Raw genomic sequence first — 23,149 nt, 5'->3', positions numbered from 1 at the left:
CTTAAATGAAAAATTTCTAATAATTCAGTGACCATTTTGTAACTTTTTAATAGTTTAGTGACTTGGGTGTAGTTTATCCAAACCCAAATTAAAGGTGCTTCAAGGTTGCTTCCCTTGTAAATTACAGAAGGTTCCTTATAGTTGTATGTAAATGCCCGAAAAGAAATTGGGTTTTCTTTAATTTGCTCTGAAAGCTCGAAAATTTTGATGGGTTTTCTGTCACTTGTCATCATCTTTCTACTTTGTATTTCAATGGCGAACTCAGATCATCTTAAGCAAAACAAAACCATCCTTCAATGCCTTACCGATCATTCCATAGCTTCCCCTTCGATCTCTTCAGTTACCTTCTTCCCCACCGATCCTTCTTTCACATCCACTTTGCAATCATACATTAGAAACCTCAGGTTCACCTCCACCACTACCCCTAAACCTCTGTTCATCGTGGTTCCTTCCCACGTCTCTCACATTCAAGCTTCCATCATTTGCTGCAAAACCCATGGTTTAGAAATGAGGATCCGTAGTGGTGGACACGATTACGATGGTCTTTCGTATGTATCTAAAGCCCCATTCATGATCCTTGACTTGTTTAACCTTCGTTCTGTGAGTGTCGACAATGGAACAGCTTGGGTTGAATCAGGTGCTACTTTGGGTGAACTTTTTTATGCCATTAGTCAAAAAAGTAAAACTCATGGTTTCCCTGCCGGTGTTTGTCCTACAGTGGGTGTTGGTGGTCATTTTAGTGGTGGTGGTTATGGCAACATGATGAGGAAATTTGGGTTATCTGTTGATAATGTTATTGATGCAAAGCTTGTTGATGTTAATGGCAATGTTTTAGATCGAGAATCAATGGGGGAAGACTTGTTTTGGGCTATTAAAGGAGGTGGCGGAGCTAGCTTTGGTATCATCATTTCATGGAAAATCAAGTTAGTTTCTGTCCCTGAAATTGTTACTGTTTTTAAAATTGAAAAAACTTTAGAACAAGGTGTAACTGGTATTGTTCATAAATGGCAATACATAGCTGATAAAATAGATCCAAACTTGTTCGTTAGAGTTGTTTTATTACCTGTGAATAAAAAACATTTGCAGTCCATTAAAGCTAAGTTCATTGGATTGTTTCTTGGGAATGGTCAAGAACTGATTTCATTAATGAATGAAACATTCCCTGAATTGGGTTTATCATTTGACCAATGTATTGAAATGAGTTGGATTGAATCAATCTTGTTTTGGTCTAATTATCCTAAAGGAACATCCTTGGATGTGTTGCTTGATAGACAACCTCAACAAGAAAAGTACTTGAAAAAGAAATCAGATTATGTGCAAGAACCAATTTCAAAGGAGAATCTTGAAGGGATTTGGAACAAAATGATTGAACTTAAAAGACCTGCGTTGACTTTGAATCCTTATGGTGGGAAAATGAGTGAGATTTCGGAGTTCGAAACCCCATTTCCTCATCGAGCAGGGAACATATACAAAATCCAATACTCGGTGACTTGGAAAGATGATGGTGTCGAGGCTTCCGATCGTAGTTTAGATCAGATTAGGAAGCTTTATGATTATATGACTCCATATGTATCAAAATCTCCAAGGAGTTCATATCTGAATTACAGAGATGTGGATATAGGGATTAATGAAAATGGCAATGCAAGCTACTCAGAGGGTGTTATATGGGGAAGAAAGTATTTTAAAGGGAATTTTCAGAGATTGGTGCAAGTGAAAAGTAAGGTAGATCCTGGTAACTTTTTTAGATATGAACAAAGTATTCCATGTCTTGGATCTTGGAAGAGTATAACGGCAGAATAAAAGCTTTTTTAGGTATATGAACCTCATTACTTCTATCTAATCTTTGTTTATTTGTAGACTTAATATCTAAAACTATATGTTGTATTGTTTGGTTCTACACATATATATATATGAGGGGTGACCTCCCTTGCCATGTGTGAAGGCTGGAGTCCATCGAATAAATGTTTATTAGTATTTTCTGATTTAAAAAACCCAATTCGATTATTAACATTATTAGTATTTTCCATCAAAACTCGAAAGTCATATCTCTTAGCCCACTCTAACAACAAAAAAACTAACTTGTAATTAACTACCATAAACCGTTCCAAAAATTGCGAACACTTAAAACTCCATTTCGACATCTAACCTTAACAAAAAAAAAACAAAAAAAGTTCAAGCCATGGCTTCCATACTCATTACATGTCTTCTTCTCATGTTCATCGCTTACTTTGAACCAACATTACCCGCAACAGTCATAGAAGACCTTGCAAATTTACACCCACCCTCCAATTTCAACACCACCATCGTTTCAAACTGTTTAAAAAACCCATCTCTAAGGTACTGTGGTTCATCTCCTATGGACCTTGATGCCATCTTTAAGTTCACCATTGTGGCTAGTCACCTATGTAACGAGTCGAAGAATCCCAACTGCGTCGAATTGTTCCCTAAAATCGATCTTCGAAACCGTCCTAAGATCACCCCACTTTACTTATCCTTCACTTTTTTTTGGAAATACTGCCCCATTACTATACTTTCCATTGATCTTTCTAATAATTCTCTAAAGGGTACTTTCCCCATTGATGTTTTGTTTTGTACACAAACCCATGTTCTTGATTTGAGCCATAATGGGCTTTCAGGGGATGTCCCAATCCAAAGGTTGTCCTCTGTCACTAATCTTACCATTCTTAATCTTTCGTACAATCATTTCTCGGAGATTAAGATATCAGATTCTTGGTTCTTTAAACGGTTTAACTCTTCATGTTTTTTTAACTCTGGGATCTTACCGAGTCATGGGAGGTATAAGATAAAGGCTGTGATGTTATTGCTTGGGTTTCCCTTGGTTGTTATATTCACGGTGGGTGGCTTGTGGTGGTTGTGTTTTCGAAGGCCGGATTTCTTACCGAGAGTGCTTCAGAACAAGCGTAAGTTCACGACAGCAATGTTGAAAGCGGCTACCGATGGATTCTCGAAGAAGAATATGGTTGGAAAAGGAGATGGTTTCGTTATGTATAGAGGGATCTTAAGGGACGGAACTCAAGTGAGGATAGAAATCTACTCGAATAATAGGGGAAACCATAGGGAGTATGTTGAGGAATGCAAAGTTTTGGTTCAGTTGCGCCATAGGAACTTGGTGAAAGTTTATGGTTGGTGTAGTAATCGGAACATAAGGGCCCTTGTCACTGAATGGATCGGCCGAGTGAGTGTTGAGACGTGGTTGTCAGAATCAGCTCCGTGTTGGAAACATAGGTACAAAGTATTGGTGGGAGTTCTGAAAGCAATGTGTTATCTTCAAGAACAATGGCCTGAGATTGGTTGTGATATAAAAACAAGCAGCCTTTTGCTACATGAAAATGGAGACCCATTGATTGCAAGGTTTAGGGTCGGCGAAAACAGCACCCCAAAGAGTAAGTTTTTTCGGTGTTATTTGTTCAACCCGTTGAATTTCAAGTTTAATCTGAGTATGTCAACTTCTTTTGTGTACCAGAAATTCACAGGTTTGGGATTTTAGTGCTGGAGATGATGACGGACCAAACACTGCAGGAAGAATTCAATGGGGACGAAACAGGGTTCGTTGAGTATGTTAAAATGCTGTACCCTAGAAAGTTGCAGAAGGTGATTGACGAGAGGATGAAACTGACAGAGAATACATTTGATGAAACCAGACAGACAATATGTATTGGATTAATATGTGCAGATCATCAAACATGTCAGCAACTTAGCATCGGTCAGATTTATAACATGATCATCAAAGTCCACCCTCGTACTAACACATATTAAAGATTCAAATTTCAGTAAAAGTATCATGGAGATCATATATAAGTTAGATTGCATTTTGTCCTCACTACTCAAAAATAAGCAAATTGATCTTTCTACATGAGATCAAAGAGTAAACTGCTCCTTTTATTAAAATTTTCATCTAGTTTTACTATTAAAAAATGATCCTCATACAACAACATAAGATCCAGTTATTCCGTCAGCCACGACCCACGTTAATTTTTAACAAAAATGGCCAATTTGATCTTTGATTTAACATATAGAGACTGATTTGCCCATTTTTAGAGTAGAGGAGACAAAATGCAATTTAACTCCAAATATAGAGGTCTCCATGATCATTTTACCAAATATGTCAACAAAAGAAACTCTCTTTACTTTGTTCATGTATGATCATTTATCCTACACTTAAATTTAACATGATTTTCATCCATGCCCTCTTTTGTCTTATCATCAACTGTAGGTAAATATATGATCATTCAAAGCATATGTGCAAAATTTGTCAACCTAAGGAACTATTTAAGATAAAACCGATAGTCATTTGGTCAGAAGGTATGTACTCGAGAAGTAAGCATTTCTATACTACAAGAACACAAGAAGTTCGAAACAAATTATTTAATGATGCCGGGTCTGTTCGCTTGCACCTTAGATCGGGTCTTATGAACTTTCTTCGGGACTTCAGTTGTTAAAGCATACATCTTTACAGCAAACAATTCCTCAGGAAGTCCCTTCTGGTCCTGTTTTCAAGAATAATAAACAATTAAATATCAGCTAGAACTAAGCCCCATGAAGCAACAATTGTTGATTTTAGAAAAAAATTAACGGATTATTCAGTTTAAAAGGCATTGTAATTTATCAACTGTTATTAAGTGCTCAATGTGTAAAAAGAAGGAACCTTCATTTTATACAGGTGCAATCCACATTGACGAAATAGGTCCTTGAAGTATAAATCGGATCTTGTGATGCTTCGGTCTTCGTTATCCAAAACAAATCCTGCAAATGAGTAACAATAGCTCAGTGAAATTAACTTTTGCCATTTTTTTATACAAGAAGAATTTTTTATTCAAGGGAAGACACAGATGAATACGAAATTAACCAGTAGTTACCAAGAAACCAACTTTATGAAAATTTTACAGCAGAAAGTCAAAACATAAGAAAGTTTGAGGAATGCATAACATACTTGAGCATTTCTCAAGAAAGAGGAGGAAGGGAGGAGGGCAATCAAGCATACTAGGAAAAACAAGTTATAAATACAATACCGTTTCTTGCAATGTTCTCTTTCAAGATAAAGAATCCACCAGGTTTAAGGCCTACCTGGAATAAACATATTAATCAGCGTATCAAATTAAATTACAAAAATACAATCTTTCAACTGATATAGTCTTTCCATGCACTTCTACATGTAAGTTTTGTCTCAAGCAGAAGATTGATTCACCTTTGCTCTCTTAAAAAATGAGATAAAGTCATCATCTGTGAGATGACCAATGCACCACTGAATCCAAATAACATTGTACCTTCCAGCTTCAGGAGTGAACTCCTAAAATGATCAAATACAAAAATATACATAAAGAAAATAGAACCAACTATCAAATTTCTCATTTATTGGCAAAAATTAACAGCTAGAAGCAGAAGCATAACAATAAGACAAGCACAGCATCAACTTGTTCACATTATCATAGGTAGTCTAATCATCTAGGTTTCATATTACGCTCTATAATACATGACTGAAGCCTAGTTTATACCCATATTTGAAATGTTAATATTCAACTTTATATGCTTTCCTATTTTATACCCAACAGCATTCCTGATTGAGGTGTCTGCTACATGGTTAACATCCATAAATTTGGTATAAGTGAAATGTTGGAAATACATAGATTACATGGACTTAACCATAGTTATGAATATTTCAACGCATCAAGAAGCATGTAGCTATGTGTGAATATAGTCTTGAAATACATTACTTGAAGCGGGACACAGTAGAAATTAGTTTCCTTGTGCACATCAGAGGCAACAAAATGTTCCTGAGACAAATTTTCACAGGCAGCATCCAAGAAATGCGACACTGGCTCAAGAAGATCAACCTGGAACATAGTACAAGGTAAAGGGTCAGGAAGCATAGCTATCATTTCATTTCAAGAAAGAAAAATACAAAATTTTAGCATGTTATACATAGAAATCCAAAATTTCTTTAAAATACAGCAGAAAACTTCTTTAGATAACCATGAAGCATATACACATTAACTGCAGCGACTGTAAATGTCAGGGAATACTTAAAATACAGTATTAGAAAGAGAAAAATGAACTCACCTCATTAAAATATCTTATGAGTAGATTCTTGGTTATCCTCCCTATGCCAGAACCACAATCTGCAGTATTTTATTTATCATAGAAAGTAAGAGCTCAAAATGTCAAATAATTCGTGATTGCCAATTAGAATTAAAATCATCAATAATAAATCAAATATCTAAGAGATCAATACCCCAGAAATATTTTAATTAAGCTTTAGAACACCATTTGCAGGTATTAGTACTGCTCACACCAAGGGACTTAAAACTAAAGGCTAGTAACTAAGCTTTTGAATACCCTACTGCTTACTTTCAGAAATAATCTCTCCTAAGCATTCCCCGTGCATGATTTTAGTCAACTGCCCTGGTATAGACCAACAACTCACAAAAATTCATGCCATCTCCATCTTTAGGCAATTGTATATCCACAAACTCAATGTCGAAGAATCAATCTCATTGTGATAATAAACTGTTTGAAGACCATAACAAACTTCTTTTCCTTTTGAGGGTAAAAGTTCCAAAAAGTTAGCAAGACAAAGCTGCTTTATTGTGAAAGTAAATTTTGAACCACAACAACGAGATTTAATTTCCTCTAATGAGCCTCAAAATTGGATCGTTTGTGCCTTGCCCCCACTCTCCACGAAAGTATACAAACATCAGAGATAGAGGGAACTCTCAGCAAGCTTCTTGCCAAATCTAAAAGGAAAAAGTAATGCTTAAATATGTATTTTAAGCAAAATAGCATGTCACAAAGCTTCTTCAAGCTACTAAACCAAATTCTCAATCAAAATAAAGCATTCCAGATAAAATGAAAATTCACAAGGCTAGCCATGTTTCTTGCACTAAACTAAGGCTCTTTTACGTATTTTCTCCTCTTTTACTCCTTTTAAGGGGGAGCAATACGGGACATAAGTTTCATGGTTGTGTTCTCAACTCTCAAGTCATCTTGATTTCTGGTTTCAGCCACTATTGGCAGATATTGAACACAACATTTCATCCAACATGCACCATCCCCATCCATGTTTTCCCATTAATTCATGGTATAAGGTCTTCCACCTATGGCTAAATTCTATAACACAAAGAATCTCATTAGCAACTTTGCACTTGCATAATTAATGGCACATAATAAAAGAGCAAAAATTCATAAATGCAAGCAGAGAAAGAAAGAGAAGTCTACCAAGGGCAACAAGGTGCTGATTTCTTCCACCATCACCAAATCTTTCATGCAAAAGGGAATTGAGAAAAGCTTCACTACCTTTAATATCAGCATCATTTACTTGCCCAAATCCACCCAATACTCCATCCACAGACGCCTCCACACCCTTCTCTTACAACAACAAAATAAAACCAAGCATTCAATCAGCTTGGTAGAGCCATCATAGAAAAAACATTAAAAGACCCAAAGTTAAAAATTCGACTTACTTCCCAATAAGCAACGCCTTCACGGTACCATTGAATCTTCTTAGGATCATCACCTTCATCTCCGATTTGTTCCCTCCACATCTCTTGTGCGTTTTTGAATTCTCTGCCGTCGGAGTCGGAGCCAGCTGCCTCCATTGCGGATAACCTCGCCTTGGTAATGGTCCTCTTCACACTGTTGTGTAGGTATGGTGGTGGCGATTGTGTTATTATGGGATACTGTTGGGAAACAGCTTTGGGTATGGGTCGAATCCACATAGCTATGCCTCGTGTTGTTATAACGTTTGTATTTTTAGATAAAAGGATCTTTTTCTGAGTGAGTTTAAGGTACTAGGAGGACTATGGGCAATGATGAACCGGACCCGTCAGTTGAATCTGGATTTTTTATTTTTTATTTTTTTTAATAATTATTTTATTAGATCAGTTAAACCATATGAATTAGAGGTCGAACGAAGAAGAATTTGCTTCGAAGAAAAATGAACCAAAAACCATAACAAAATATACTTCAATTACTAAATTGGGTTAAAAAAAATGTATACTTTAGAGGCTAAATTGTAAATTAAGCCAATAATTTATAATAATGTGTTAGCAATTTGGATACATATGTTAAAAAATTACCCTCTAAAATTTTATTAACATTGTCTTTTTTTACACTCAAATTTAAATGTTTTAAATTTGCTCCACATCATATTTGAACTGATATCTAACATATAAATTGACGAAATAATTGAGTTGGTATAATACATGTACTTTAAAGAATAGACTAGTCTCATGGGGTTAGATTTTTCGTCTGGTAATCCGTATGGCCTTAGGCGGTTTATTTGATTCAAATACATCTAAGAAAACTCAAAAAAATAAAATAGTCATAAAAAACAACGTTCGCAAAGTGTTTGAGTAAATACTCTCAATTACTATTCACTACTAAAGAATGGGATATAACTGATACGCATAAATAAGAGGGAGGCTCTTTATTTTTAGTTGAAGTCCCCCAAATCTAATGGCACAGCTAACTTTACATCGACGAACGAGATTGAAGCTTATCTATTTATCGAGGTAGCCCTAATTTTCCATAACTGTTTCGCTAAACCACCAAAGCTTCAAATAGATGGGCTTCGTCACTTGTTCTTCAAATCGGGTCAGTAGAAATGGATCAAATGAGCTCTATTTAATAGATTGATCTCCATAGGACATTCTTTATGCAAAAGTCACAAACTTTAAACCGCAACTCGTAACACTAGAGCACTTCAAAATTTACAAACCAATTAAAAACTGGACCCAATAAAACTAGATTGGTTAGATTTAAGGTACTGCCCATCTACAAGCCCAAAGACGCATTCCTCGTCTAAAAGAAGTATAATTTCAAATTCGATTTTGCATACAACATAAGAGTTGAAGTTCATATATTTATTAGCAAAAACACATTACTAATGAATAAATAATGTTTTTTAAAAATATATCGCCTTTGAATTATATTCTAGTATATTATACTCAATATAATTTTATAAACTTTCAAACACGACCGACAAAACTATATACTAAAATAAACGGTAATTGATGGTAAATTAGCCCAAGATTCATAACTTTGAACTTTCTTATCGGCCTTCAATATACGTTACAAGTTAGTACGAGCAAGTGTGAATTAAAAGACAAATAAACTAACTCTTACACGATTTAGCCAATCCCTTCATATCTTGAGATCTTGGGCATAAGAATAATCCTTTCATATATATTATTAAAGTGTATGTTGATGTATTTAAATAAAGGAAAGATGATGATATAAGGAAGGTTTATTTATTGAATGAATATTGGTGTTTCATGGTGTAAGGGTTGGTGACCCAAGATGGGTTAAGCTATACCATTTAAATTATAATTAAAGTATATATATATATATATCTTTGATTTATTTAATAACATATAGGATAAGAAAAATGATATTGCTTCATATGGCAAGATGAGGATGGCGGTGGGTTGGATTGGGAACACAATAAAATATTAACTTATGTGTTGAATAGTCATAGTAAGAAAATTGGTTTAATTCCAATTTTAGTCCCTTATTGTATTGAAACTTGTGGTTTAATCAACAAGTCTAAATTATTAACAATTCAATCACATGGTCAAGGTCATTGTTTTTACATGCTATTGAATGTTTATGATTGGTTTTTAAAAAAAAATTCACATCAACGACTAACGTTGTTATCAATTTGAATCTAAATACATAGGGAAGTATCAAAGGGGACCAACAAAATTTGAGTCAATCATCAATCAATTAATCTATAAAATTGATTTTTTGGTACTTAAATTATTATTTATATTTCATTTTATTTTTAAAGTGTAGGGCATTTATTTATGGGCTAATATTGTATTTTTTTAAGTAAAATGAGATAATTAAAATTTTATATTAAAATCTAATTGAAATGAGTAATGGAGAGCAATTTGGGTGTATTTTATAAATAAAAAAATATAGATTATCTTACAATTTAATGGTAGCATCATAATCATGTGGAGAATTTATTACACTAAGATTTCTGAGCTTAATTTATTACAATAACTAAATCCAAATTATTCTCTTTTTCTTATCATTGGTCCTCCATAGCTTCCAGCTTCATCTTTCGAGGACAACCAACTTCTTGTTTTATATTTATTAAATTATGTGAATTAAATTCATTAATTTTTATAAAATAAAATTCGTAATTAAACAATTTCGTATTTGAATGAGTCCAACAACTAGGCTAATGCGGAGCCAAAAAAAAAAAAAACAGGTTGACGATTAGACAGAGAGAGAGAGGAAGAGGAGAGAAATAATGTGCTGGCACAGTCGATTCTGAAAATGTCTCTTCAAACATAAGGGGGTGCGGTGATTCCTTGAATCATTATTGTCCCTTTGAATGAAAAAATTACTTCAATTCAGTTCATTAATCTAAAAAAAGAAAACATAAATATTGTTTTTTTCTTAACTAGACTAAAAAACGCATCTAGTTGAGCACGCTTTCGACTGACATGTTAAAAAAATTTCATTCAGCTGGATACGTTTTTACACTTTCTTTACGAAATCGACCTATTTCCTTAAATCTTGAAAAACAAAAAACCTATTTGACCAATTAAAAAAAAATTACCATATGTTACTTATTTAGCCTACATTCTTGTAGGTTTTTTTTTTTGAACAATTGAGGATCCGACGGAAGAATCATACACATTATGATAATTTTGGATGTTAATTAATTGAAGTTACGGTTAAGAGTTTCCTTTCGTATTCATGATTAACGTTGGTGGTTTGTTTTGGTAAATTTTATTTTAAGCTAGTTTAGGTTTAATTTTTGAAAATTAAATAATTATTTTTCTATTCTGATAAGTAAAAAAATATAATTTTATCATAAATTAATTTATAATTTTATCATTTATAAAGAATTAGGAATATAATTTTTCATTTTGAGTAACAAAGCTTCTACCTACCCTGCTTGGATTCACCCATTCCTATGAATATGAGGATCTATACACGACTTTTTTAGGTTCTTATTGTATACGAGATTTCAACTTGATTTACTTGCGCCCTTTATTCAACCAATGAAATAAAGTGACCAATATAAAATATATAGTCTATTCTTTAACCAAAATTCAACCATTGATGGAATTAGCATTTTCTTTCAAAATTTGCTATCAATAAATTGATACGTTAATACCATCTCTAAAAACAAATCAGGAGTGTTGTGGGTACTTATCGAAGACAGATGCAACTAGTCACAAAGTAGGAGCGACGTCGCGACGATTTTTCTAATTAAACAACCGTGTTTTAACAGCTCAGCAAGACTCCTTTTTATTATCGAATTTTGATTATTCTAGGGATATTTTAGTATGATTAGAACTCTAATCTTAGCCTGTTTAAAAGGGTCATTGTATCCCTATTTTGACAGACCAATTAAGAAATGACAAAATATAGTCGCAGGATGAGTTTTAGAGAGAGTTTCGTGATAGTTATGGAGAGAATTTTGTATTCAATGTTTAAATTTTGTACATTTAGGTTTATTGTTTATTCATCTAGTGAAAAGTTAAAACCACCTTTGCCCATGGTTTTTTATCCTCTTAATTGAGGGTTTTCTACGTAAATTTTGTGTCATTGATCTTCTTTATTTTTCTCTTTTGTTTATTCGGGTCGGTCCCAACACGTAATAAGATGAAAATTATTAATTATTTTATTCAACCAAATTTTTAAAAAAGGGTTTATTTTGATTAAAAAAATTAGGACCTTAGTATATAACTTTAGTGAAGATTGAAATGAAACCCCAAAATTTCAAGAAATAAAAAGAAACCCTACATTCAGACCAAAACCAAAGTATGTTATCATTTGACCTTCATCTAAACCATTCAATTCTATTGGTACAAAAAAACAGTGAAACCTTAATCATCTTTTTTTTTCTTCAAAACCTTAATTATTAGTATGTAATTATTGGGAAAGATGGTGTCTTTACAAGCTATTATAAACTTGTCTAATTTCTATATATTAAAAAAAAAGGTCTGGTTTTTTAGTAGAAATGGTGGAAATTAGAAAGTGGGTTGCAATAACAGTTTTAGTGGGAAATAAAGTGGATTCCTCAATATCACTGACACATAAAACTTGAGCATTATCACCACCACAAACTAACTAACATACATACATACATGCATACATATACATCGAGGTGAGTGGGGAGGATGTTCGTAATTATATAGTATATTTTTTTGAAGAATATTTATATATAAATAATGCGATTTTCATGCTTTAATAATAAAGCAATAATTTTATAATGTTAATGAGAGAGAGGGATGTGTTGTCGACAAAAGTAATGAAATTATATCTACCAATCATATATTATAGTATAAATGTATCGAAAATATATGAATGTTTTATATATTTAATTTAATTTATATAAATGAATTTATGTACTTTGAAAATTAGAAAAAAAAAGAGACAAATTTTGGATAAATTAACTTAAATTTATTTATTTATTAATTTTTTATAGGATAAAAATGTAAAAAATAAAAATAAAAAAAAGGATTAAATTGAAATATTTAAGATGTTTTAACAATTTTACTTTATCTCATTCATATGGAATAATGAGGTATATATGGAAGTTTGGTGTATAAGAAGGATCCAAATGGCCGGTCCGCCGACAAATGCGGCAACTTGCCGCCTCTAATTTTTGCTTTCCCCATCACTATCTTCGGCTAAACCCGAACCCGAAAATAATAACACTTTTTACCCCTTTCAATATTATAATTAAATAAAATGTAATTATATTTTATGCAACAATTAACAAAATGATGGGATTTAAGCTATAATGTGCGAGTTAACTTTGAGACATCAAGATTTCAGGGTATCAACCTTTATTAATATTGCGAAGATTTCATTGGTTTTAACATTTAATTACATTTTCATCGATGTGATAATATTATTGATGATTTATAAAATTTATAGGGAATAGGTAATTGATGATTCGTAATTTTGAAATGAAATCATGGACAAATCTCAATTATTAAATTTTAAAAAGAATTTAAAGTTAGGATTTAAATTTTAAAGGGTTGAAATTTGGGTTTTTAATTTTTTTTCTTAAACAATTTCATTATAGGTTCTTATTTAGACAATGTTTAAAGCTACTCATAGCTCTTCCTTAATCTATAAATAGGAGGATAGCTCTTTAGCGTACTCAAATCCACATGCTTTTACATTAGTAACAATGCACATGCTAATCAAGCTAATAGTCAATTGACGACGGGTTCTGGATTTTAAGATAAAATTTATAAAAATTTAAAAATTAATCATTTAAGTTATATTAATAATATTTTATAGAAATTATAAAATCAAATAATAAAACCATAAAATTGTTATTTTCTTTTATTATATTTTAATCTTAAAAAAAGAGGGTATTATTATTGTTTTTTATTCTCTTGATATCTTCTTTTTAACTTGCTTCCTAGTAAGAAAAAAAAAGTAGCTTTGTATATGAGAAGTCAGCGACTCTCTCTCTCTCTCTCTCTCCCCCCCCCCCCCCCAAAAAAAAAACAAGAACAAAAAACCATTGTTTCTTTGATTTCTTGCTTCGTAATAACCAAAACCCACCACTGTTTTCACTTCAAAAATAAAAAATATTGAGACAAATTTGCATGTTTTCTACGTATTTGAGCTTATTTTGGTGCAAATTAAAGCATAGAGAAGAGCTAAAAATGGTGGAATATTGAGTTTATTTGCATAGCATGAGCATCTTCTTTGGGTTGCAAATGGAGAATTATCAAGGTGATTTAAACGATATAGTTCGAGCTTCAGCAGAACCAGCTCATTTTTCCGATACGGTTCCTCAACTTTCAAGCTGGCAACAACAATTCCCTTCTTCCGATCCGTTGAGTTTTTCATCGTCGGCCATGGAAGATGATCATAGTACGAACACTTTCGGTGACCCTTTTTCCGCCATTAGAGACCCGCTTCTTCTTCTTCAAGAGCTCAACGTTGTGGGAACTGGTTCGAGTTCAACTTACTTTAATAACAGCCCTAATTCAACTAACGATCATCATCACATGGGTGGTTTCGACGATATGACGAACCCTTGCAACATTTTTTCTCGGATTCAGATCTCTCATAGCTCTAATCCACTACCACCGTGTGATCCGCCGGGGATGGCTGCTGCTTCCACTGGTCTTGGTGGACATAAGGCGCCTGCTGTGTTCCCAAGCGACATGATTAATGCAAAAAGTTGCTTGATTGATAACACCACCGCCGCCGCCTCAGTCCCAGTGCAGATCTCATCTCCGCGGAATCTGGGTATCAAGAGAAGGTTAGGGTAATAATATTTAATCCCCTAATTAACTAAATATAAAGCACTTGTTTTTATACTTTCCTTCACTTCTTTTCTCTCATTAATTAACACTCATGATGCATGAATTTGGGGTTTCTTTCATAAACTCGTATAGAGGATTAGGGTTTATATGCTTATTAATCAGTAATTAACATATATATAGCTGACAGTCTTTGAATCAAACCAGAAAAGGTATGTGTATATATATATGTGTACGTATGTATATCTGAATTGGGTGTGGCAATAACATCGGAAAACTTAATTAGTTTTCATGTACAGCAATGATACATGTCTTTAGATAAATATAATGTAGAATCGATCGGTTTCTACTTCTTTTAAGGGAAATATATCCATAATATATGTCCTATAACCCTGCCCCAAACCATAAAACTCAAATAAATAGACAATAATCTCGCTCTTCGAAGAGATAGCTAACTAGGAACCATGTTGTTTCATTTGTCTTGTTGTTTACAATTTACATTTTGTTGGTCCAACATGATTATATAAATATATATGCAGAAAGAGCCAGGGAAAGAAGGTGGTATGTATTCCAGCACCAGCAGCTGCAAATAGCCGGTCTAGTGGAGAAGTAGTTCCCTCCGATCTGTGGGCATGGAGAAAATATGGCCAGAAACCTATCAAAGGTTCTCCTTATCCCAGGTAATACCTACTCGAATTCAAGTCTAAGTATCGAGTACGAGTATATTTTCAATATGGACAAAGGGTTTTTGAAGGGACATAGGATATGACCTATGTTTAAAGATAGGTTGAATCCGTAGTATTTCAAGAAAAATGAAGAGCAGAGCAGTGTAGTATTGCAAAATTTACACATTCATTTATTCTAGGTGAAAATATCATGGAGGTTCCTCTATGTGTTAAATTATATTTTTTATTGTCATTTCTACTTAAAAATAATTAAATTAATCCTTATACATTAGATTAAAGAGCAGACTGATCATTTTTCTTAAAATTTTTATCATTTTCTACCTATTAAAAACTGTCATAGCGAACAAAATAGCCAAATAGTGACATGTAGCATGTCACATATAGCTCATGCTAACGTACATGAACTAGCTTTTAACAATATAGAAATGGATGAAACTTTTAACAGAAGGACCAATATATTCCTTGATCTAAGTACAAAAACTAACTTGCCCAACTTTTGAATAGAGTGAGCAAAATACAATTTGACTCTTAATACAAAAGCCTTCGTTATACTTTGATCCCAAAACTACTATATTTGGGAACCTAATCTTTGAGCAAACATGCATACTATAAGAAATTATGTTTTATTTAGTGATAAAATATATTGCACTCAAAATTCGAGTTTATTGAGAATAATAGCTACAAATTTTTAAAAAAATCATAAATAGTAAAAACATTTGCTTAATATATTTTGTCAATAATGCTCTAAGTTAATCTTCTAGCTTGTCATCTAGTACTACATTTAGACTTATATTTTATGTTTATATGCATTTGGAATCAGCTTACAACATGAGTGTGCACAAGATGCAATTGATTCAAGTAATCTTCTGTATGTACTACTCTCAGGGGATACTACAGGTGCAGTAGTTCCAAAGGCTGCTCGGCGAGGAAACAAGTCGAACGAAGCCGAACCGATCCGAACATGCTGGTTATAACCTACACATCCGAACACAATCATCCATGGCCAACCCAAAGAAACGCCCTTGCTGGTTCAACAAGGTCTCAACCATCAAAACCCAATGCTAATAACACCGGTTCCAAGATGGGTTCACCAAGTGATTCTGAGCCCCAAAAGACAACCAAAGAGACCATTAAAGAAGAGACAGAAATGGACGACATGGCAAAGCAACAGCTTGACATAGACCAAGCAACAACGGTAGAAACACAGCAACAACAACATGATCAGGATTTCTTTGCTGATTTAGATGAAATATTATTTGATCAACAAAAGGAAAACAAACCCATGGATCCATTTACTTTATTTGATTACAACAATGCTTCTTTTTGAAAAGAGAAGCCATTGGTATGAAGATTTGAAGACTGGGGGTATCTGTAAATAAACAAAACCTCATATAAAACCATGTTTATGGTATGTTGTTATTTACCAGAATAGTGTCAGAAAAGATTAAAGGAGTGCCATTGGATTGGGAAGCAAAAGAAATTGAGTTTCCCACATTCATTCCTTTTGGAATATATATTGATGGATGGGACACAAAGCTGAGGAACAGAAGATTACAACAGTGTTAAAAACAAGTACGTCCATCAGACATGACTCGGTGATAACTCAGTGATAAAAAAAGAAAAAGAAAAGAGAAAGTGATTTATTGAGATGGGACTTGCCCTTTGCCGGTCCTTTCTAATGAACAAAATTATTTAACCTTTCATCTTTTTTTCCTCCATGTGAGTCACTGTTCTTCAATGCCCAGAGTTTTTTTTTTTTTAATTTGCTTGGATGCGAAGAAATTAAATAAATAAATAAGAAATCATTAGAAAAGAAAAAGAAAAGCTTGACTTTTCTTCTCAATCCTTTTTTTCTCTCTAGGGATGTGCAAAGGAGATAGTTTGAAGCTTTGGGATCCTTCAACTTGTGTCTAATTTTTTTCTCTTCTTTAAGCTCAACCTATAATTTGATATTTATTTTTGAATTTTTTTAATGAAGTATTTGTGGTTTTTTAGGCTAAATGTGATATTTGTGTTTGATAAAAATTATATTTTTAGTATCGGAATATAACAATATTAACTTTTTAATGTTTAATTCAAGTTTTAGAGTTAATTTAATGAAAATTCATATCTCTAAAAGAAAAATTAAACCATATCTATCCAGTTATACACATAAAGGTTTTATTATTATCCAAATATATACGTAAAATTTTAATTATGATTCAATCGTACACATTTAAATAAATAAATATATCAGTTTATTTTTATATTTGGTAAATATAATTATATGTGTATATAAATATATAAACATAAAATAATATTATATTAATAATTATATTAATAATTTATGAGAATTGAATCAAATTAAAATTTTATATATAAAATTACAAATTAAATCAAAATTCATATATAACTTTAAAATCTATCCCAACATTTTTATATTAATACACTAAATAACCAAACTACACCACTTTAATATTATTGACATGATATAAAATTATTTTCAAATCCAATTCAAATCCCGATTTACACTCTCTCCCACTCATTTTTCTCTTATTGGGATTTACAATATAAAATCAAAGTAATACTATTTATTAGACTGAAATAATTAATGAAATGTCGGGTTAATTAAATATTTTCATCATAAATTCTGATTATACCTAGTTTTTTAACATAATTTTTTTAAGAGAATAATGCATTTCAACGCATTAGAACTCACACCTTTTTATATTTATAACAGTGCATATATTAATCGAGCTAAAACTCAATAGACAACATTTTTTAATATTTTATAAGGATCAAAATGTTGGGACTTTATGAATAGGACAACCTTTTAGCCAATTAATTAAATATACAAGTATTTTTGAAATGTGGGTTTTCTTTAAACCTGTGTATTGAACTGGTAATTAAGGTATTCACTCTTTTATATATAATCTGAAATTGAGTCACGTTAATTACAATACTGGTAAGATATTATATTTTTTATAATTAAAAAATACAATAGTGAAATGTGATTTTAAATTCTATCAAATCTATCAGTTTTAATGAAAGTTTTGATATCTTTTCAATGGAAGTCACTTCAATGGATGAAAAGAACAGTCCCAATTTGAATGGGGTAATGCAATGAGATGAGATGATAATGATATAAAGTGGTATTGTTCAAATTTTAATTAAATGTTTGTTGGTTAAAATATAGAATTTAGTTTTTTTTAAAATTTAATTTCTTTATTTTAAAATTTTAAAATTTGGATTCAAATATTAATATTGTTAAAATTATTTTGTTAAATTGTTTATTATAACATCATTTTTTTTAATTACATTACAATCAAGGGAATTTTTTTTTAATTTCAAAATGTCACTCCAACCAAATTAACAAAAAAATTGTGTTAATAATTGGACATAAATTTTGAAATTTGAAAAGTAGAGGGACTAAATTTCTAGAAATAAAATTGTAAGAACTAAATTCTAAATTTGTAAAAAATACAAGGACCTAACCCATATTTTAACCTTAGACGTAAGTTTTGGATTTAGTGTTTATACTTTAATTTAGTTAATTTTAGTGTTTATACTTTTTGAATTTTAAGATTTCAATTTTACTCCAAACGATAGCAGTTAAATTTGTTTAGCTAAATTATGTAGTTAGTCTTTGTACTATATATGAAGTTGTAGATTTACTACACTCTTCCAATTTTGAAATTTCAATATTGACACAAACAATAACTGTTAAATTTATTAACTTTTTTTTAGAGTAATATATAGTAATAGCAACCTAACTTGGTATTACATTATCACAATATGTTTGATGCGTAAATTTGCAAATAGAGGAATTTAATAAATTTGATGGCTACCGTTTATTACATTTTAGTAATAAAATTTAACCTTGTTTTTATCAACTTTTGATAATTACATTTTAGGGTGAATATTTATTATGATATCAAAGTCGAAGTTTTATATGTTTGTGATTGTACATTGTCATCTACCTTTATCTTTGCCTAACTTAATTTTTATATTTAAATTAAAAATTTTAAAATATTTAACTTGAATTAAAATAGGTTGTCACCTTGATCAAATTTGACATTTAATTTATGTACTTAAAAAATAAAATATATTCTTTTTACATTTACAATTTAAAATTCTAAAGTCATTAGCATTTTTCGAACATTTGTCGATATAACATGTTAATTAAGATGCCTTCATATGATGTGACATTCAATTATAGGGATGAAGGCAAATGGGAGGATTTTAACTTTAAGTTTTGAGATTAAATCTCAAAATTTACCGAAATAGAATACTAATAATTTTAGGTTAAATGCTAAGAGTGTACACTATTGAGTTTTTTTTTCTTTAACTTCATTTTTTAATAAAAGTCTTAAACTACTCATAAACTTCTAGTCGATTGAAGGATGATATGCGTTTTAAGGCATTCGAATTCACATTCCCTTGATTATTGTAATGGTAACAATGTCAACCAAGGGTCCTAATGTAAAAATTGCAGATCATTCCCCTTAAAAATCATTAAATAATATCTTTATTTACGGTAAAATTACACTTTAACCTCAAAATTAAAAAAATATATATTTAATTTTTAAAAAATTATAATTCAATTTCAAGAAAAATTTCAAATTTACCCAGATGCCAACTGAATTAAAACTCAATGAAGGCCATGGAAAGAGTCGTAAATATATTTATTACAAGAGAAGAAAGCAAATGGGGTTTTATGGCTGATACTATTGCTCATCATTTTGAAAAGAAACCATATTAAATTTGGAGTTATTTGTTGATGACATTACATGCATATCTATAATTAAAACCCCACTTGCCTTTATTTTCAAAAGCTTTCGAGATTTGACCATCATCTCAATTTACTATATTCAGGCATGCTGACCACATGCTCTTCTTTTAATTATACCTTATATCAAACACCAATTCCCTAAACCCTAAATCTAAATACATATGCATCATTTAATGCTTAATTAATTTTATGCATCCCTTTGGTCAATCTTTGTTTTACATATCTAGTTTTGAACTAACACACAAAAAAGAATAAATAGTGTACTTGTATATCGTTTGACACTTTGACATAGTGGGGAATCTAGAAATTTTGTACTAAAACCACTTATAGAGAACCAACAACCATAACAACTATAATAATCAATATATTTTTTTATTAGAAATAAATTGTGGGTAATTTATAAATACAAATATGATACTGTATTCAAGTAATTATAGGAAGAAATCAAATCAATATAAAGAAAATAGACGAACATAATAGGACCTAAAGCTCAGCCTTTGCTAACAATGTCTGAAGCTTCATTGATCGACAAACATCTCACAGTTTTGATAGAGGAGCGAAGCCAAGAAACTGTTTTAGGGGATACAAATGAATATATATATTTTTAACTTGTGATTTTTTTTTAAAAAACTATTGGGACTATATAAGTAAATTTTTCATTTTTGAAAAGTCAATGCCCCCATCCTCCACTCTTTTTTTTGTTAGGAAATGTATCAATATTGTAATAAACGTGTAACTGTTTTTTATCATTTCATGTCTAATGAATAAGAGTAATTATGAGACCCGAAGCTAAAATGAGCATGAATGGTGATCTCAACTTTGGCATGTAAAATATTGATAGAAAAAGAAAACAAAATAACACATTCTCATTTTTATCATTTCATTCATAGTATATGGTCCCATGAACAACTTTTTCTAAATCATATTTTCCTTAATATAATCATAAGCTTTAGAAATTAAATAAAAGCCAAAAGAATTGGAATAAAGAAATTATGATTTGATGGTTGTGTTTTGTGTTAAATTATATGGTTTTGATGATCAAATTTTGAGATAAGCATAATTACATGTGTCAATGTGTTAGTGGGACCATTGGCCTTTGGTCGGTCCTATGATATTTGGACAATGACATTAGCTTCTTAGGATAATATGCAATATATATTTTAATTCATATATGTTGACTCTAAAATATTTTTATACATTTTTAATTAAATACTCATATTATCATTATTTTTTTTTCTTGAGAATATTATGGGCAAATTTTAGTTTCAATCCCTCTACCTTTTAAAATATAAGAATGGTTAATTTTCGATATGGTCATTATATTTCGCTCAAATTTAAGATTTCATCTATATACTTTAATCTTGACATAGTTTGATACTTCAATTTTATAATGACATTAATTGGTTTAAATATTTTATTTTAATTAAAATGATTATGTGAATTTTTAAGAATTGTCAGTACCGTTAAAATTCAAGTCCATTATAATGTTATTTTTTTTTGGTTACGTAGATACCGAATTTATTTTATTTTAAGTTGAACTGTAAAAAAAAAGGAGTTATTACCTCTGCCATAGAAGGATTGACTTGATTCATTTAATAATGGAAGAATTTCATCCAATCCCTATTATAGAGGAATATGACAGGTTCTTTCATCATTTTATTTATGTCTAAGGATTAGTATCTGATTCATTGACGGTGTATAATTCTATGCATTATTAATGAACGAGATAAGAATTCATAGTTAAAAATAAAAATACATTAAATTAATTTTAATTTTTTTATAATATTCCATGATCTAATTCACTAATAAAACATATAATTATACACTAGAAGTGAATCAAATATAATTATTATATATAATTGGTAATAATATTAATGCATACTCATTGTTAACAAGCATAGAAAAAAATTACCCAACGTGTGAGACATTGAGAGACTCATAATTGATGGATGTAAAGCCCAAACCAGAACCCATTTCAATTGACTGATTCAAATAATAGGGTCCATATATTTCCTTTTCAATATGAAGCCTAATAATCGAAAAGACTTACTCATTAGTCCTTCACCCACTCTCACAAAGCCTTAAAAACAAGAAAAAAAAAACAGAAAACTCCTCCTTAGATACCCATTTCCTCCTTTGTTTTTGGGCCGAAAATTCGATATTATCTATCAATCAAGTCGATCTGGAATTAAAAAATTTAAAATTAAATTCAATTTTGTGAGCTAAGCTGTTCGATCCACGAATACTTCTAATGAAAAGATAATAGGTATGGATTGGTAAAGATGTACCACTAATAAATAATGATGGCATTTGGTAATTAATTAGTAAAAAAAAAATGAACCCAATTATTAATTATAAATTAGATTTTTTCTATATTTTATGTGTTTATATTTAAGCTCATTTCAAATTAAATTTTATTTAAAATTTTAATTTTAGATCCCAAATTTTCTTTTATGTGAGACCCAAAAGAAATTCTTGATAATTTATAATACATCCATTTTTTACAAAACTAAAATATTAAATACAAGTCAAAAAGTTAGAAATTTTAATTAAAATAAATAAAATAGTAATAAAATTAAAAGAGAAATAACTCAAGATTGAATTGATTTTTTTTTTAAAGTTTCCTAACCCAATCCTGAATTTTTAATTTTAAAATAAAAAAGAATCTAATATTGGTTATATCAAATATATAAAAATGGATATGAAAAGCCAAAGATTTGATATGTCAATGCACACAAAAGAAAATTTGATATGTCAAATCGCAATAATACATGCACTGAAATGTTGCATCCAACTAGTTGTAAATCAAACTTGATGCAAAGTACTGCAAGTAGGTGGTCAACAAAGCGCATCCAAGGGCAAGGGCATGGTGCTGGTGGGTGAAGGTGGCCAAAGAACACACAGTTTCGCACATGGATTTTGGTTTTCCTGAACTGATCCAAGCATTTGAGGAACTCAAGGACGTGAGCTCCACTGCAGCGGAAGAGAACCAACGGCGGCCAGTGGTTCTTCATGTAGTTTCCGAACGTAGTCCAGTCACGCCGCTTCTGAGATTCGTATCGGCTTAAAGATGGGACGTCCGACGGTGGCGATAATGGCACTGAACGAACGGACTCAGTGATTTGATGATGGGAAATGTTGGTGGAGAAGATGATGCTGTAACAGCGGTTGACATGTTCATTATTATATTAAATGGTGAAATGTATGATGCAAAGCATGCAAAGACGAAGGTATATATATTGAGAGTTAAATCCTATATTTTAAAATATTTTAATCACATCCTCCAGTTATTGATGTTGTATCCATAAGACCCCTTTGTTATTAAAAAGATGTAAATTTTATGTGACAAAATTTAAAATAAAAATTAAAAAATATTAATTTTGAGGCTGCGAAAACATTTTACTTTACGTTACCAT

At 31.1% G+C, this 23,149-nt stretch overlaps 4 protein-coding genes across 5 annotated transcripts; 3 read left to right on the top strand and 1 right to left on the bottom strand.

The window, feature by feature from the left end:
- The first annotated feature begins 122 nt into the window (after positions 1-122).
- LOC107925239 (berberine bridge enzyme-like 8) lies at positions 123-1,941 on the top strand. The gene has a single exon (XM_016855883.2). It carries the CDS (start codon positions 208-210, stop codon positions 1,798-1,800), a length of 1,593 nt encoding a protein of 530 aa, XP_016711372.2. The 5' UTR covers positions 123-207; the 3' UTR covers positions 1,801-1,941.
- A 78-nt stretch (positions 1,942-2,019) lies between these two features.
- LOC107925240 (probable LRR receptor-like serine/threonine-protein kinase At2g23950) lies at positions 2,020-4,264 on the top strand. Its single transcript, XM_016855884.2, has 2 exons — positions 2,020-3,404; positions 3,485-4,264. Exons 1-2 carry the CDS (start codon positions 2,180-2,182, stop codon positions 3,775-3,777), a joined length of 1,518 nt encoding a protein of 505 aa, XP_016711373.1. The 5' UTR covers positions 2,020-2,179; the 3' UTR covers positions 3,778-4,264.
- Positions 4,265-4,269: 5 nt separating this feature from the next.
- LOC107925241 (alpha N-terminal protein methyltransferase 1) lies at positions 4,270-7,827 on the bottom strand. Its single transcript, XM_016855885.2, has 8 exons — positions 7,479-7,827; positions 7,234-7,378; positions 6,079-6,137; positions 5,733-5,852; positions 5,207-5,308; positions 5,031-5,085; positions 4,667-4,764; positions 4,270-4,508 (listed from the first exon to the last, which is right to left on the bottom strand). The coding sequence occupies exons 1-8, from the start codon at positions 7,731-7,733 to the stop codon at positions 4,383-4,385; spliced, it is 960 nt and encodes a 319-aa protein (XP_016711374.2). The 5' UTR covers positions 7,734-7,827; the 3' UTR covers positions 4,270-4,382.
- A 5,612-nt stretch (positions 7,828-13,439) lies between these two features.
- Positions 13,440-16,385, top strand: LOC107925001 (probable WRKY transcription factor 14). Of its 2 annotated transcripts, none has more exons than XM_016855576.2 (3): positions 13,440-14,275; positions 14,816-14,956; positions 15,848-16,385. In XM_016855576.2, exons 1-3 carry the CDS (start codon positions 13,701-13,703, stop codon positions 16,287-16,289), a joined length of 1,158 nt encoding a protein of 385 aa, XP_016711065.2. In that variant the 5' UTR covers positions 13,440-13,700; the 3' UTR covers positions 16,290-16,385. The 2 variants fall into 2 exon arrangements, with proteins under 2 accessions (XP_016711065.2, XP_016711063.2); XM_016855574.2 differs by having other exon boundaries at positions 13,503-14,281.
- The last annotated feature ends 6,764 nt before the right edge of the window (positions 16,386-23,149 follow it).

Source organism: Gossypium hirsutum, chromosome A10 (assembly GCF_007990345.1).
Source record: "Gossypium hirsutum isolate 1008001.06 chromosome A10, Gossypium_hirsutum_v2.1, whole genome shotgun sequence".
Lineage (NCBI taxonomy): Eukaryota > Viridiplantae > Streptophyta > Magnoliopsida > Malvales > Malvaceae > Gossypium > Gossypium hirsutum.
The sequence above is the reverse complement of the archived record's forward strand: the minus strand, read 5'-3'. Positions and strand labels throughout refer to the sequence as shown.

Bases quoted from the DNA above. Each gene is read 5' to 3' on its own strand.
- LOC107925240 (XM_016855884.2), top strand. From the start codon at position 2,180: ATGGCTTCCATACTCATTACATGTCTTCTTCTCATGTTCATCGCTTAC. The intron at 3,405-3,484 runs GTAAGTTTTTTC...TTTGTGTACCAG, and splicing joins CGAAAACAGCACCCCAAAGA to AAATTCACAGGTTTGGGATT.
- LOC107925239 (XM_016855883.2), top strand. From the start codon at position 208: ATGGGTTTTCTGTCACTTGTCATCATCTTTCTACTTTGTATTTCAATG.
- LOC107925241 (XM_016855885.2), bottom strand. From the start codon at position 7,733: ATGTGGATTCGACCCATACCCAAAGCTGTTTCCCAACAGTATCCCATA. The intron at 7,379-7,478 runs GTAAGTCGAATT...TTGTAAGAGAAG, and splicing joins AAGGCGTTGCTTATTGGGAA to GGTGTGGAGGCGTCTGTGGA. The intron at 6,138-7,233 runs GTAGACTTCTCT...AAAATACTGCAG, and splicing joins TCAGCACCTTGTTGCCCTTG to ATTGTGGTTCTGGCATAGGG.
- LOC107925001 (XM_016855574.2), top strand. From the start codon at position 13,701: ATGAGCATCTTCTTTGGGTTGCAAATGGAGAATTATCAAGGTGATTTA. The intron at 14,282-14,815 runs GTAATAATATTT...ATATATATGCAG, and splicing joins GGTATCAAGAGAAGGTTAGG to AAAGAGCCAGGGAAAGAAGG. The intron at 14,957-15,847 runs GTAATACCTACT...TACTACTCTCAG, and splicing joins AAAGGTTCTCCTTATCCCAG to GGGATACTACAGGTGCAGTA.